The sequence below is a fragment of the Syngnathus typhle genome, linkage group LG5 (assembly GCF_033458585.1).
Source record: "Syngnathus typhle isolate RoL2023-S1 ecotype Sweden linkage group LG5, RoL_Styp_1.0, whole genome shotgun sequence".
Taxonomy (NCBI): domain Eukaryota; kingdom Metazoa; phylum Chordata; class Actinopteri; order Syngnathiformes; family Syngnathidae; genus Syngnathus; species Syngnathus typhle.
This window is the reverse complement of record NC_083742.1, coordinates 2,932,983-2,947,736: the sequence shown is the minus strand read 5'-3', so window position 1 is coordinate 2,947,736 and position 14,754 is coordinate 2,932,983. Positions and strand designations below refer to the sequence as shown.

General features: G+C 40.5%; 1 protein-coding gene across 4 annotated transcripts in view; it reads right to left on the bottom strand.

Annotated features, from left to right (window-relative positions):
- The window catches only part of top3b (DNA topoisomerase III beta), a 136,938-nt gene extending 124,497 nt beyond the window's left edge, over positions 1-12,441 (bottom strand). For 2 of the 4 annotated variants that reach the window (XM_061277746.1, XM_061277750.1), the window contains exon 1: positions 12,242-12,441. In XM_061277746.1, coding sequence (XP_061133730.1) covers positions 12,242-12,386 — 145 coding nt within the window. In that variant the 5' untranslated portion in view covers positions 12,387-12,441. Of the gene's footprint in view, positions 1-9,744; positions 9,906-12,241 lie in introns of those variants that run through there. The other 2 variants (XM_061277748.1, XM_061277747.1) reach the window with 2 other exon arrangements.
- Positions 12,442-14,754: the final 2,313 nt, after the last annotated feature.

Sequence of the window (14,754 nt, the reverse complement as noted above, 5' to 3'; positions counted from 1 at the left end):
CATTTAAAAGTTTCAATAGACACTGAAAATATAAATTATTGTATATCCTTAGTTATTTTCTCACATTTAGGCTATCCTACCTGGTGTCAAAGAAATAAAAGCCTCACTCAAATGAATCTCTTTTTTCATTGCAATCTGATTACGTAATGTCTCATGGCGAACGTGCTGTGCTGTCAAGCGTTTAATATATAGAGATGATTTTTTTTTAATCCTCCAATCAATGGTGGGTAATGAACCATCATTTTGAAAAATGTTTTAACAATCAGTGCAGTATTTCACCAAGTTGGTCAGAAAAAGAAAGTGAGTGAGTGAGTGAGTGAGTGAGTGAGTGAGTGAGTGAGTGAGTGAGTGAGTGAGTGAGTGAGTGAGTGAGTGAGTGAGTGAGTGAGTGAGTGAGTGAGTGAGTGAGTGAGAGTGAGACACAGAGGGTGAGAGCTTAAGAGAGAGAGAGGAGAGAGATGCATACATACACACAGTGGGAAACCTGCAAATAGCAAACATCTGTGTACACTTGGTGCCTATTACACACATGGATAAAATTATTGGTACCCCTCGGATAATTAAAGTAAAAATCCAAGTGGTCACAAAATCTCTCTCTCACTCTCTCTCTCATAGTCATATGCAAAAGTAGGCAGGTGTATACATTTGTATATATATGTAAATGTATGCAATATATATTTATGCAATATATATATATAAATGTATGCACCTACTTACTTTTGTTCAAGTAATGGCACACATTCTGTAAATCCTGTAAACTTCATTTCACTTCTCAAATATCCCTGTGTTTGTCTGATATGATATATTTAACAAAAATTGCTGATCCGAACAGCCAATGATTTATAAAAGAAAATCATGAAAGTGGTCAGGGGTGCCCAAACTTTTGCATATGACTAAATTTCAGATTCCCAGTTAGCTGGAAAATCAATATGATCATTTACTTCACTAGTTCTTCTATATGAAACAATTTGTTTTAGGTTTATTTACCTGACATGTTTCGGCGGGTTCTTCCGCCTTCATCAGAGTGTCACTGATGTGGTTGTGACGCGTCTTTATCAGCTGATGGATGAAGGCGTGGCTCACCTGTCAGATTTGACAGGTGAGTCACGCCCTCTGCTGTCAGTTCACCTCTCCAAAATGCTGTTCCAGGTTATAGAGAGCATGTAGGCTCCCTCGTCCCTGTTGATGGTCCTCGGGCCCCGCTTGCGTATCTCAATGGCCTCCCTGATCCAACGCTGATGTTTGTTTTCTTCAGTGCGGATGACTCTGGCCTTTTTCCATTCCATGATGTGGTTTTCTTTTTTACAGTGGCCGGTGATGGCTGACTTGTAGTGTTCCTGTTCTGCTTGTAGTTTTATTGCTCTTGTTTGTCTTGTTGCTGTCTCCTTCTCACATTCCTTCTTGTGTTCCGTTTTTCTTGTGATGAAGTTCCTCCCTGTCTCCCCAATATGTGATTTATTGCATGATTTGCATGGAATCTTGTATATGGAATTGCATTTTTTTTCCGGATTGACTCTGTCTTTTGGGTGGACCAGTATCTAACGGAGTGTTGTATGTGGTTTGATAGGCGTGCTTATGTTGTATTTTTTCATGGCTCTTTTGATGCGTTCCGTAATTCCTCTCACATACGGTAACGTCACCATTCCGCTGGGTTCTTGTTTCCGTGTTTGTTTCTTTCTTTGCTCCTGTGTTTTGTATTTTTTGTTTTTTACCTGTTCTGCACCTTTGGTTATTGCCAATTGTGGATACTGACATTTTTTGAGTGTGTGTTGTATGTATTTTTCTTCCTGTGTTATGTCCTCCGGATCCGTGATTATTGTTGTGCGTTCGTATAGTGTTCTGACTACTGACAGTTTGTGTATAGTGGGATGCTCTGATCTCCAGAGAAGGTATTGGTTGGTGTGTGCGGGTTTTCTGTGTACTTTTGTTTTTGTGTCACCGTTGTCTGTGTGGTGTATGTTGCTGTCTAAAAAGGCTATGGATCGATCTGTTTCTTCTTCATGAGTGAATTTGATGTTGCCGGTGGTGTCTATGGTGTTGAGATGGTCTGTGAGGGTTTGTGTATGTCCTGTTTTTGTTTTTTCCAGAATGTCGTCGACGTAACGTTTCCATAGTATGGGTTTGTATGTATCCGGGGCTGTTAAGAGTGCCTTCTGTTCTAAATCCTCCATAAAAAAATTGCACATGATGGCAGAAAGAGGGTCTCTCATGGGGAATCCCTCTTTTTGCCTGTATATTGTGTTTCTGTATTGAAAGTATGTGGAGGTGCCGATGAAATGAAGTAGTTGGGTGATGTCTTGTGCTGTTACATTTGTGCGTTTCTTGAGTGTCCTGTCTGCTGATAGTCTGTCATGTACTGTGCGTATGGTGGGCTGTGTGGGCTTTTTTGTGAAGAGTGAAATGACGTCGTGTGATATGAACATTTCATCTTTCTGTACTTTTATGTGTGTGAGTTCCGTGGCAAGTTGTTTTGAGTTTTGATCCGTGCGTCCTAGTAGTGGTTTTATTATTTCTGCGAGTGCTTTTGAAAGGTTGTATGTGACTGACCCTATGCTGTCTACAATGGGGCGGAGAGGTGTACCTGGTTTATGAATTTTTGGGGTGCCATAGATTCTGGGGATGATGTTTGCCGTGGGTATTAGGTGATTGTATGCCTGTTTGTCTATTTTACTTTCTATGAATAGTGGTTTGAGTAATGCTTTGAGTTTATTTTTCTTGTCTTCTGCTGGGTCTTTTTTTTATTACTTCGTAGGTGTCGTCCTGTAGTAATTGTTGCATTGATTCTTCATAAGTGTCCGTGTCCACAATCACTGTGTTGTTCTGCCTTTGTCCGCCGAGAGGATTGTAATGTCTATTTTTTGCTAGTGTGATCATTGAGTTTGCTTCCTGTTTTGTAATATTACTGGGTGGTGATTTAGCCGTTTTTAATATACCGTAATTTTCGGACTATAAGTCGCGTTTTTTTTCATAGTTTGGGTGGGGGGGTGTTTTTTTTTCCAAAAACTTTCAAAAAAAACCAAACAAGTGAAACCACGACAAATTGAATTTCAAGTGACGACAGCAGCGCAACGTCGCGTCAGCAGCAGCTCGTCGAGTCAATCTTTGTCCTTTATGTAAACAACCGCCGCGCTGCTGTCGCAGCGTCGCAACAACACGTGAGTAACAACAGGCTAAACGATATGTATGCTAACGTGACATAAACACAAATTAAGAGCTGAGAACGGCCCTGACGTAAAATTCAGAGTTATTCAAACAACTATTACATAAATGACACGTTAATAAAACCATCTGCTTCCTTCTAATTCATTAAATCCATCAATCGTCCTTTGTCACCAATGCGTGCGCGCCGCTGACAAACTTAGTTTGTGTTTATGTCATGTTAGCAGAGCTATCGTTTAGCCTGTTGTTGCTCGTTCATGACTGTTCTTGGTGTTGGATTTTGTCGAATAAATTGCCCCCCAAAATGCGACTTATACTCCGGAGCAACTTATATATGTTTTTTTTTTCGCTTTTTTGGGCATTTTATGGCTGGTGCGATTTATACTCTAGTCTAGTGCGACTTTTAGTCCGAAAATTACGGTACCTCCAACTTCATTGCGTAGTGCTGCTTTTTGTCCTGGGTTATGTATATTTTCGTATGCTAACTCCGTGGCTAAAATGAAATCGTCGTGGGGTATGTTTTTAGGTGTGATCGCGTAGTTGAGTCCTTTTGCTAATATGCTGCGTTCTGCCTGGGTGAGTTTATGGCGTGACATGTTGTGAATCCATTTTTCGTTGATGTGTGTGTGGTCCGGTTGTGCCTTCTTTTGTGCAATGAGTCTGTCCAATTTCCCGATGTGTCGTGTTTTTGTGGCGGCGAATTTCTGTTCGTGTAGATCAGGGGTCCCCAAACTTTTTCCTGTGAGGGCCACATAACTTTTCCCTTCTCTGATGGGTCAGTTTGTAACAGAAAAAGTGTGACGATCGTAGGGGAGCTTAAATTTTTTATTGTTTTCCAGAAAGCCACACATAACCAAATAACGGTTATTTAATAACCCTTTCCAGGTTCTTTACAGAAAAAAAGTCAGGAAACAAATAATACTATTAATTAAATAAATAATAACTAAATAACCCTCTGAGTTCTTCACAGAAAAAACAGGAAATAAATAACTAAATAACTCTCTCTGGGTTCTTCATAGAGAAAAAAACATGGGACATTAACTTTCTGTTGTGCCATGCACAGATAAAAGTTCAGCTCAGTTGTCAGAGCAGTATCTCTGACACATATGAGCAGTCTCTTAAAGTTCTTGTGTTCCTTCCTTATAATCCTTTTGTAGGTTCCAGTAGGCTTGTAGACACCGCTGTCTTTTTTGTTAAAGTTTGCTAGTGCGTCATAGTCTGGAGTAAAATTTGTTGTGGCAATTCTTAGGGGAGATCCGAGGTGTTGGTACGTTTACCTCGACCTGTGACGGGTTGATGTTGACGTTCATGTGGCTGAACATCACGTCGCATACGTCGAGCCAAATTGGCCACTCTTTTAAACGCTCGGCACTGTGTCCACCTTGCTTTTCCTTGGGCGACTCATTTTAATTGGAGGATTCCAGGGGAAGGTTTGTGGGTGGCTTTAGCGCAAAACTGCATCTGAAAGCTCAGCGCGCGAATTACAAAAATGCTGTCATCACAGCCCACGCTCTAAATTCGGGACTGATACGAATAGAGCGCCAGTGCGCCATGTCCGTACTACTGAGTACGTACACGCACTTGTGGGTGTGCATCGAGCTTTCTGACACGGCTTCCGGTAGTAAATGCGCAGGCGAGCGCTTCCCTATCTACCGGGGAAACGCAGTCATTGCAGGCAAAATGACCAAAAAAAAAAAAAAGTTTAATAATACAATTTGTTCAGGGTTGGCGGGCCGGATTAAACGGTCCCGTGGGCCGTATCTGGCCCGCGGGCCGTAGTTTGGTGACCCCTGGTGTAGATTATCTAAATGTTCGTGTAGTGTTGTTTCCGTGTCGTTGTCCAGGGCATACCGGTGTTTGAACTGTTCCGTCCGTCGCTGTAGTTCATTGTTGATATTGTTGAGCTTGTTGTTTGTGCAGCGTATCCTTTCTTTGGCCAGAGCCATCCGCACTCTCCTTATAATCCTTTCCGCATTCCTGGTCGGAATTGGGTTCTTGATTGTCAGGCTGGCCGGCGTTTCTTCTTCATCCCGGCAGCGTAGATTGAACCTCCTGTAGCGAGCTCGTTTTTTCAGCAGCTTTTCGAGGAGGCGAAATTCTTTGACGCAGTACTCTCCATAACTTCTTCGTAATAGTTGTATTAGGTTCATCTTCTTTTTCCTTTTCAATTACTTCACTGGTTCTTCTATATCAAACAATTTGTTTTAGGTTTATTTACCTGACATGTGAGCCACGCCTTCATCCATCAGCTGATAAAGACGCGTCACAACCACATCAGTGACACTCTGATGAAGGCGGAAGAACGCACCGAAACATGTCAGGTAAATAAACCTAAAACAAATTGTTTGCTATAGAAGAACCAGTGAAGTAATTGAAAAGGAAAAACAAGATGAACCTAATACAACTATCAATATGATCATATTTTATTAAAGGGCACAAGCATACATTTACAGTCATTGATTAAAATGCACCAGTATATATTCTAATATTGAAATCACTTTACCTGTACAACTTCTCTCATTAGACATCTTTTGGGAATGTATTTGAATAACTTCTAAACATTCATCGACGATACATATGGCTCAATGGCTCCAAATAATGTTTTATAATTATAGTTACTGCCTGATGCTTTCTTGACCTGCTTGATGTTTGTTTGTACTGCTAGAGGTTTTTGTACAATTAACAAGGAATGATGTGCGGCATTTTGAAGTTGGACAGAGAAAATGAATGTTTGCGCAGAATGTGAGACAATGAGCTTGGGTATGAGGGATGATACGTATAGCAAGGACATTAGTAACAAAACAATAGTCGGCCAGAAATGGTACAAAATGATAAAAAGAGCTGACGTTGGGAAGAACCAATGGGGAACAGGTGTGAGTATCCTATCTGCAGGAACTGGAGAAAACAAACCAAGGAGCAGGGAGAAGAACGAGAACAACCACAAGGGCCGCCAAGGACAGGACAGACGCAAAGGAATGATTATGGAAGACGAATTGGCCCCATTCTTTGTGTGCCTTTGAACAAGAATTGGATTCAGACTCAGACCATCATTCTGTGTAAGTTTGATTTTGTCTCAGGTGTGTCATTCTTCCTAAAGACAAGCAAGAACAATAAATTGGACAGTGCAGGATAATCCTATATAGACTGGGACCTATATGGACTGATACATCTTCTCATTTCATTCCAATGCTTCTCATATTTTTCATGAATTTGTTTCTGTAAATATTAGTGTTTTAGTTCAATAGCATCCAGGTCATGATAACCAATTAATTTAAAATGCACTGTTGAGGTTGTTTTGAATGTGTATGTAACATATTTTTCATATGGAAAAATGACATAAAATGCAACATATTTGAAACTACACGTATTTGATTTTGAAAACCGTATGTGTGTACGTACGCATACACACACACACACACACACACGCACACACACACACACGTACGTACACAGGACTGTCTCAGAAAATTAGAATATTGTGATGAAGTCCTTTATTTTCTGTAATGCAATTAAAAAAACTAAAATGTCATACATTCTGGATTCATTACTACCGTAATTTTCGGACTATAGGTCGCTCTAAAGTATAAGTCGCACCAGTCATAAAATGCCCAAAAAAGTGGAAAGAAAATCATATACAAGTCACTCCGGAGTATAAGTCGCATTTTGGGAGGCAATTTATTCGACAAAATCCAACACCAAGAACAGACATGAACGAGCAACAACAGGCTAAACGATACGTTATGCTAACGTGACAAACACAAACGAGGAGCTGAGAACGGGCCTGACGTAACATTCAGTTATTTAAAAAAAACTATTACATAAATAACACGTTTATAAAACCATCTGTGTCACTCCAATTCATTAAATCCATCGATCGTCCTTTTTCAACAATGCCGTGTGCCGCACCGCAGTTCAAATTATTCCACAGGCCCATACAACGATATATAAACTATATTTTAAATAACTATCACATAAACAACAATATTATCAAACCATTTGTGTCACTCGAAATCATTAAATCCATCGGTCAAATTTCTCGTCTTTTATCGATCGTCCTTTGTCAACAATGCCGTGTGCCGCGCCGCAGTTCAAATTATTCCACAGGCCCATACAACGATATATAAACTATATTTTAAGTAACTATCACATAAACAACAATATTATCAAACCATTTGTGTCACTCCAAATCATTAAATCCATCGATCAAATTTCTCGTCCTTTATGTCATCCTGGTGACAGATGACATGTCCAGAGGATATGGCGCTTTAAAGTGTTTTTTTTTTTTCTCTCTCTATTTTTCACGTTTTGAATATGTTCAAGATAAAGATATCAAAGCATGTGAAGTGATCAACTATACTAAAAATAACGTGAAGTGGTCAACTATACTTGTAAGTAAGTGATGTGTTAATGATCAAGTAAAAATTTGTGAAAAAAAACATATAAGTCGCTCCTGAGTAGAAGTCGCCCCCCCCCACCCAAACTATGAAAGAAAAACGCGATTTATAGTCCGAAAATTATGGTAATCAACCAAAATATTGCAAGCCTTTTATTTTAATATTGCTGATTATGGCATACACCTTAGGAAAACTCAAATATCCTATCTCAAAATATTAGAATATCATGAATGATATTACTAGTACTACTAGTATGAATATCATACTAGTAGGGTATTCAACTAATCACTTGAATCGTCTAATTAACTCGAAACACCTGCAAGGGCTTCCTGAGAATTGAAAACCAGCTTGGTTCAGTAAACTAAATCACAAGTATGGAGAAGACTGCTGATCTGACTGCTGATCTGACTGCTGTCCAGAAGACCATCATTGACACCCTCCATCAGGAGAGTAAGACACAAAAAAAAAATTTGTCAAAGAGCAAGCTGTTCACATAGTGCAGTTTCAAAGCACATCCACAAAAAGTCTGTTGGAAGGGGGAAATGTGGCAGGAAACGCTGCACAACCAAGAGAGATGACCGCACCCTTAACAGCATTGTGAAGAAGAGTCGCTTCCAGAATTTGGGGGAGCTTCAAAGACAGTGGACTGAAGCTGGAGTCCAGGTATCAAAAGCCATTGTTCACAGACGCGTCCCTAAAATGGGCTACAATAACCGTATTCCCATGGTCAAGCCACTTCTGAACTCAAGACAACGGAAGAAGCGTTTGACTTGGGCTATGGAAAAGAAGCACTGGACAGTTGCAGAGTGGTCCAAAGTCCTCTTTTCAGATGAAAGCGAGTTTTGTATTTCATTTGGAAGTCAAGGTGCCAGAGTCTGAAGAAAAGGCTGGAGAGGAGCAAAATCCAAGTTGCTTGAAATCCAGTGTGAAGTTCCCACAGTCAGCGATGGTTTGGGGAGCCATGTCAGCTGCTGGTGTTGGTCCACTGTGTTTCATTAAGTCCAGAGTAAATGCAGATTTTAGAGCACTACATGCTTCCGTCTGCTGAAAAGCTCTATGGAGATGATTTAATTTTCCAGCATGATCTGGCACCTGCCCGCAGTGCCAAAACCACCAGTAAATGGTGTACTGACCATGGCATTATTGTCCTCGATTGGCCTGCCAATTTCCCTGACCTGAACCCCAAAGAAAATTTGTGGGGTATTGTTAAGGAGAAGCTGAAAGACACCAGACCCAACAATGCAAATGAGCTAAAGGCCGCGATTCAAGCATCCTGGGCATCCATAACACCTCAGCAATGCCACAGGCTGATTGCCTACATGCCCCGCCGCATTGATGCAGAAATCCGTGCAAAAAGATTCCCAACCAAGTACTGAGTGCATCAATGGACATTTTCAAATGTTTGATTTTGTTTTGCTGATAAATATCTTTTTTTTTTTACTTGGTCTGAGGAAATATTGTAATTCTAATATTTTGAGATAGGATATTTGTTTTCTTAAGCTGTAAGCCATAATCAGCAATATTAAAATAATAAAAGGATTGCAAAATTTTAGTTGATTTGTAATGAATCCAGAATGTATGACATTTTGGGTTTTTTTAATTGCATTCCAAAAAATAAATAACTTTATCACAATATCCTAATTTTCTGAGACAGTCCTGTATATTTATTTATTTATTCTTCTCACTCACACAGTCACTCACACACACGTTCACACAATCATACGTGGGACGCGAACTCACGGTGTCCGCAAACAAAGCAAGCAAGTGCACCCCTACACCATCAGCGACTCCTTATGTATTTATATGGTATTGCACTGCTCTGCTTTTCCTTCGCTCTCTTTTACCGCAATAACTAAAATAAGGGCTCACTTGGAAATCAGGAGCGTCTGGCTTGAGTGAGTGAAAAGGGAAGACGGCTTTGTGTGTCTGTTACTCCCTTCTCTCCCTCAAGCAATTGCACCACAAACAACAAACCCCCTAATTTAAATCATATTTATAACGTCTCTGTTACAAAGAATAAAAGCTGCCAAAACGTTTTCAGTTTGAAATTAAGAGACGAAAAAACAAAATTTCCGGATTTTCTGACTTTTGTCACCTGGCTAGAAACCGCATAGAAAAGAATCGCACATTTGTGTTCACCCAAAATATGAAATGCCTAACTTTATAACACAAATTATTAATCTATACAGACCTTTAGAGAGAATTCTGGCAATTGACTGAGCCAGGGAAGGCTTTTCTGCCACCATCAGAACGGTCCTCATTTTGTACTTCTCAGCATAAACTTTACTAAATGCTATACGCGTAGGTGCTGGTAATCGTTACAATGAATAGACGGCTATCTTCTTCGGCTGATTCTTACTCTAATTTAACTGACAGTTGGCAGCCTCCTTAAAAATGCATTACTCCCATCTGCTGGTCCGGGGGTACGGTACATTATAATTATTCATTCATTCATTCAGCTTCCGAACCGCTTAATTCTTGGAACATTTGTCTTATGGTGCATCACCTCCTGACCAGTTTGAAATTAAGAGACGAAAGAACAAAATTTCCGGATTTTCTGACTTTTGTCACCTGGCTAAAAAGTGCAGAGGAAAGAATTGCACATTTGTGTTTCCCCAACATATGAAATGCCTAATTTTGTAATACAAATTATTAATCTGTACAGACCTTTAGAGCAGTGGTTCCCAACCTTTTTTGCGCCACGGACCGGTTACATGTCAGAAATATTTTTGCGGACCGGCATTTATATAAATAAATAATACATTTATATAAATAAATAAATAAATAAATAAATAAATAAATAAATAAATAAATAAATAAATAAATAAATAAATAAATAAATAAATAAATAAATAAATAAATAATAAATTTATAGGGCGGCTCGGTGGAACACTGGGTAGCACGTCCGCCTCACAGTTAGGAGGGTGCGGGTTCGATTCCACCTCCGGCCCTCCCTGTGTGGAGTTTGCATGTTCTCCCCATTCTCACCATAAAACTCACCATTACGTTGAATTAGTGGGAGCACTGAGTTTGTTTCTCAGAAACAAGCCGGTCCCATCCAGGCGTAATCGGAGACAATAACACCCGAAGTGATTAAGGTTTGTCTTTTATTGCAGGATGCTTGGTCTCCATGTGTTGAAGCATGTGTGAACTAACCATTGCCTGGTTAGTTAGCCTGTCGCCACATATTAGCTTTGCGGGCTCGACTGGGGAAACATGTCACGTGACCGGGACGAGTGTCTTGACCTGAATTAATTGATCGTCGATAAAAAAATTGTTTTTCTGTGCGGCTTGGCGGCCCGGTACCAAGTGACCCACGGACCGGTACCGGTCCGCGGCCCAGTGGTTGGGGACCACTGATATAGAGGACAGAGTGAAATGGAAACGATGAATCTGCTGTGGCGACACACTTAAATGAACAAACAAAAAATAGGGCACATTAAGCAACGCACACTCACACAAACATACAAACACAATTACAAAAACAAAAGGTATAGTAAACTTTCGTTCGAGATCAACTAAAGACAATTCACTTGGAAACCGCAATGTACTTGTACAAATGTCCTTGTTTTTTCTCATTAATTTCAAAGAATTTACATAAATATCAAACTCAACTAGAAATACCTGAGAACTTGGAAGGGAATTTGTGGTGAATGGTCTTTGTTTTTTCGCTGGTCTCCAAAAAAACACTCGGTGGACGATGGCTGGTCCGGGTAAGGAAGCACTTCGGTGACACACGGCTGATTGGGAAAAGATTTATTCAACCGATGTCAAAGTGATGTCTCTCCAAAAGTTAGAGTGGCCCCAAGAGCAAAGATGTTTCAGCTCTCGACAGCACAGATGTTCGCCCTAAAAAGGCCCTCGGGCTTCTTGCTCTTGCCCCTTGCGCCCCTGCGCCTTGCGCGCCCGCTCTTGTCCTTTGCGCCTTTGCGCCCTGCGCGCTTCTCTCTATCTGTTCTCCCCCATCATTTGTACCTCGTAAGACAACAGCTGCGGTCCGAGTCTCACTCTACTGGTTACTTCCGATGTCCTTAAAAGGGCATGGACAAAGGTCTTCCTGGTCACGGACGAATGGCCCTTCCATATTCTAAGTACCTACACATTACTGAAACTAGAGCTTCTCTGTACCGAAAAAATAGCTTAGGGTCTTCTCACTGCTGCAAGGTCGCCATTTAAGGTAACATACAGTGACGCATAGAATCCAAAATTTACCTCAAATTAAACATTATTTTGTGCAAGTGTGCAAGTAAAAGTTACATTAGATTGTTTACAAAGTTCTGGCGATGTACAAAAAAAATTATTATATATTTTGAATGAATTGCAATGGAATGACCAATTTTAGCACATCTAGATTTCTCAAAATCTCTTCAAACTTTCAATGACACAGAGCAAGTTCAAAAGAAATGTAGAACCATCTCCCAATCCCTCCCAGAGAAGGTGTATTATAAGACAAATTGTCTTCCATGCCAGTGAACTTGGAGAGTACATAATTGCAAGGATAAATATCAATCCATCCATTTTCTGAACCGCTTGTCCTCACGAGGGTCACGGACGTGCTGGAGCTTCTCCCAGCTGACTTTGGGCAGTAGGCAGGGTACACCCTGAACGATCACCAGCCAATCGCAGGGCACACATTAACGAACAACCATTCACACTCACAGACGATTTGGAGTTGACAACTGGCCTACCATTTGGAATGTTGGAGGATACCGGAATCCCCGGAGGAAAGCCATGCAGCCACAGAGAGAACATGCAAACTCCACACAGGGAGGGCGGAGCCAGAATCAAACCCAGAACCTCTGCACTGTGAGCCAGACGTGCTAACCAGTGCATAGTACTTTAAATTGAATTACTTCACTGGTTCTTTTATCTCGAACAAAGTATTTTAGGTTGCATTACCTGACATGTTTCGGCTTGTACTTCCGCCTTCATCAGTGTCACAAGCCGAAACCTGTCGGGTAATGCAACCTAAAATACTTTGTTTGAGATAAAAGAACCAGTGAAGTAATTGAAAAGTGAGAACAAAATTAACTTAATACAACTTTAAATTGAAGCGCTCTTATTTTATTTGAAATACAGAATTTATACGGGCATAACCATGTTTGACGTCAAATTATGTTATTTGATTCTAAATTCTAATAAAAACCTTCCTTCAGGAGAAATTTTATTATAGCTACAGAATGTATTTCTAACATTGGAGCATTTTAGTTAATATATCAATTTCTGTAATTGTGAGAGAAAGAGTTTCCTATGAAATAATTGAGCTAATTATATGTATAGCATACTTCATACAACATGACAATAAGATTTGTGAAACTATTTCCAAAACCCAAAATTTTCAAGGTCTGTGTTGTGAAGGGATGCTCTATTGCAGTCTTTGCCAATCACTGTGCCGCAGCACACCAGGTGCCGTGAGAGACGTTCAGCTGTGCCGAGGGATATTGTCCAATAGTAATTATGGAGTGCATAGTAAATAGGATCGCCAAACCACAGGTCAGTGCAAGGCCTCGTCAGCCACTTGCTAATCACACATGCATGGCTAATCGGAGAATCTTGAGATTTCATGATGTGTCGGTCTGATTGTGCCGCTGATCTTAACTGTGGAATTTTTTTTTTTTTTAAATATCTAAGAAAGTTTCACAAACCATTGTTTTTGTTTTATTTAAAATTCACAGATTTTTTCTAAAACACATGCAAATGACATATCAAAGAATCACTGTTAGATTTTCCTGTTCCTAGGTGTCCAGATACAATGGCTGTAACATACAGAAGGCAATATAGATCAAGGATCAAGAATACGTCAAGGATCAAGAATGACGGTTTAATAAAATACCCTCATTCGACAGAACTGTTTTCTTTTCACATCAGTGTTCTCAACTCCGAACTGTCACTCCAGTGATTTAAACACACATGAAATAAACATTCAAACCGGGGCTTTATTTTATCCTTCCCAGCAGCAAAACGTTTGAAGAGACACCTACAGTACATATCAGACCCTTCCTTTCTCTTCCGTAATCTCATGGTGCGGAGTAGAGAAATGGAGCAGGGCGACCAAGTGCAGTTTGGACCAGGGTTTATTGCAGCAAATTCAAAAGACTCGGCAAACTGACGTGACTAAACAACAAACTAACAAGACTGACAGGAACCAAACAAACCATGACCGTGAGACATGCATTGTCCACATGCTCCGACGGGGAGTGACCCGCAAACAGAACTTAAATACATCACAGGTAACGAGAGGCAGGTGCGTGTGGTTACATTAATCAAGGGCACACAGGAAGGGAGGGGTGAGCACAGACACATAACCAAAACTGGAGATGAGGCATGACACGTAATTTTCCAACCACTGGCATACATGTCACAGGTTAGGGTCACACGTCACAAAATATGCCGACAACACCAGTTTGTGGAGGTTGACCAGGCTATCTTTGCTCATGTCAGTGAGTTATTGCTCACCCACGTATCTCTTTGGGATGCACTAATGTAATCAAGACTTTGTATTACCAGTACATGCAGAGGCGGAGCTTAGAGATGGATATTTGAGCTCAATCCCTAGGTCTCTTGAAATAAACATTGATTTCATTTTCATGGATGTGCCATATACTACGCATAGCAGCCACTTCACCATAAATGCTCAAATTCCCTTGGGATTCCCCATCTCTTTTCATGATCTCTACATACAACTCATCACAATTCCTTGAGAACACAAAAACATAAATAAATCATCACTCAACTGAAATACCGTTTTTTTCCATGTATAGTGCGCCCCCATGTATAGTACGCACCCTAAAAATGGCATGCTGATGCTGGAAAAAAGCTTGTACCCATGTATAATACGCACCCAATTTTTATGATTATTTTTTTTTTTTTTTTTTTAAGTCCCAAAGATCGTCACACACGCAGGGAGGCAATGGGTCCCATTTTTATAGTCTTTGGTATGGTCTTAACTAGGCTGGATGTCATTTTTTTTGTTGGCGTTGATTTGTCCGACTGCCCCTAAACGCACCACCGCGCTCCGTCCGCGCACGGGAAAGAGGCGGCTCTGTATGGGAGAGACGTTGAAGAGGAATAAAAACACCCTTGGAAACCAAAACTTGCCCCTCGTCGTGAGTCGGAGCCGCAACAAATGTTTCGGATTTGTGTAGGGTACATTGTGACAGACAGCAAACTAGCAGGTGATCGAGCGAGCGTCTGATACAAG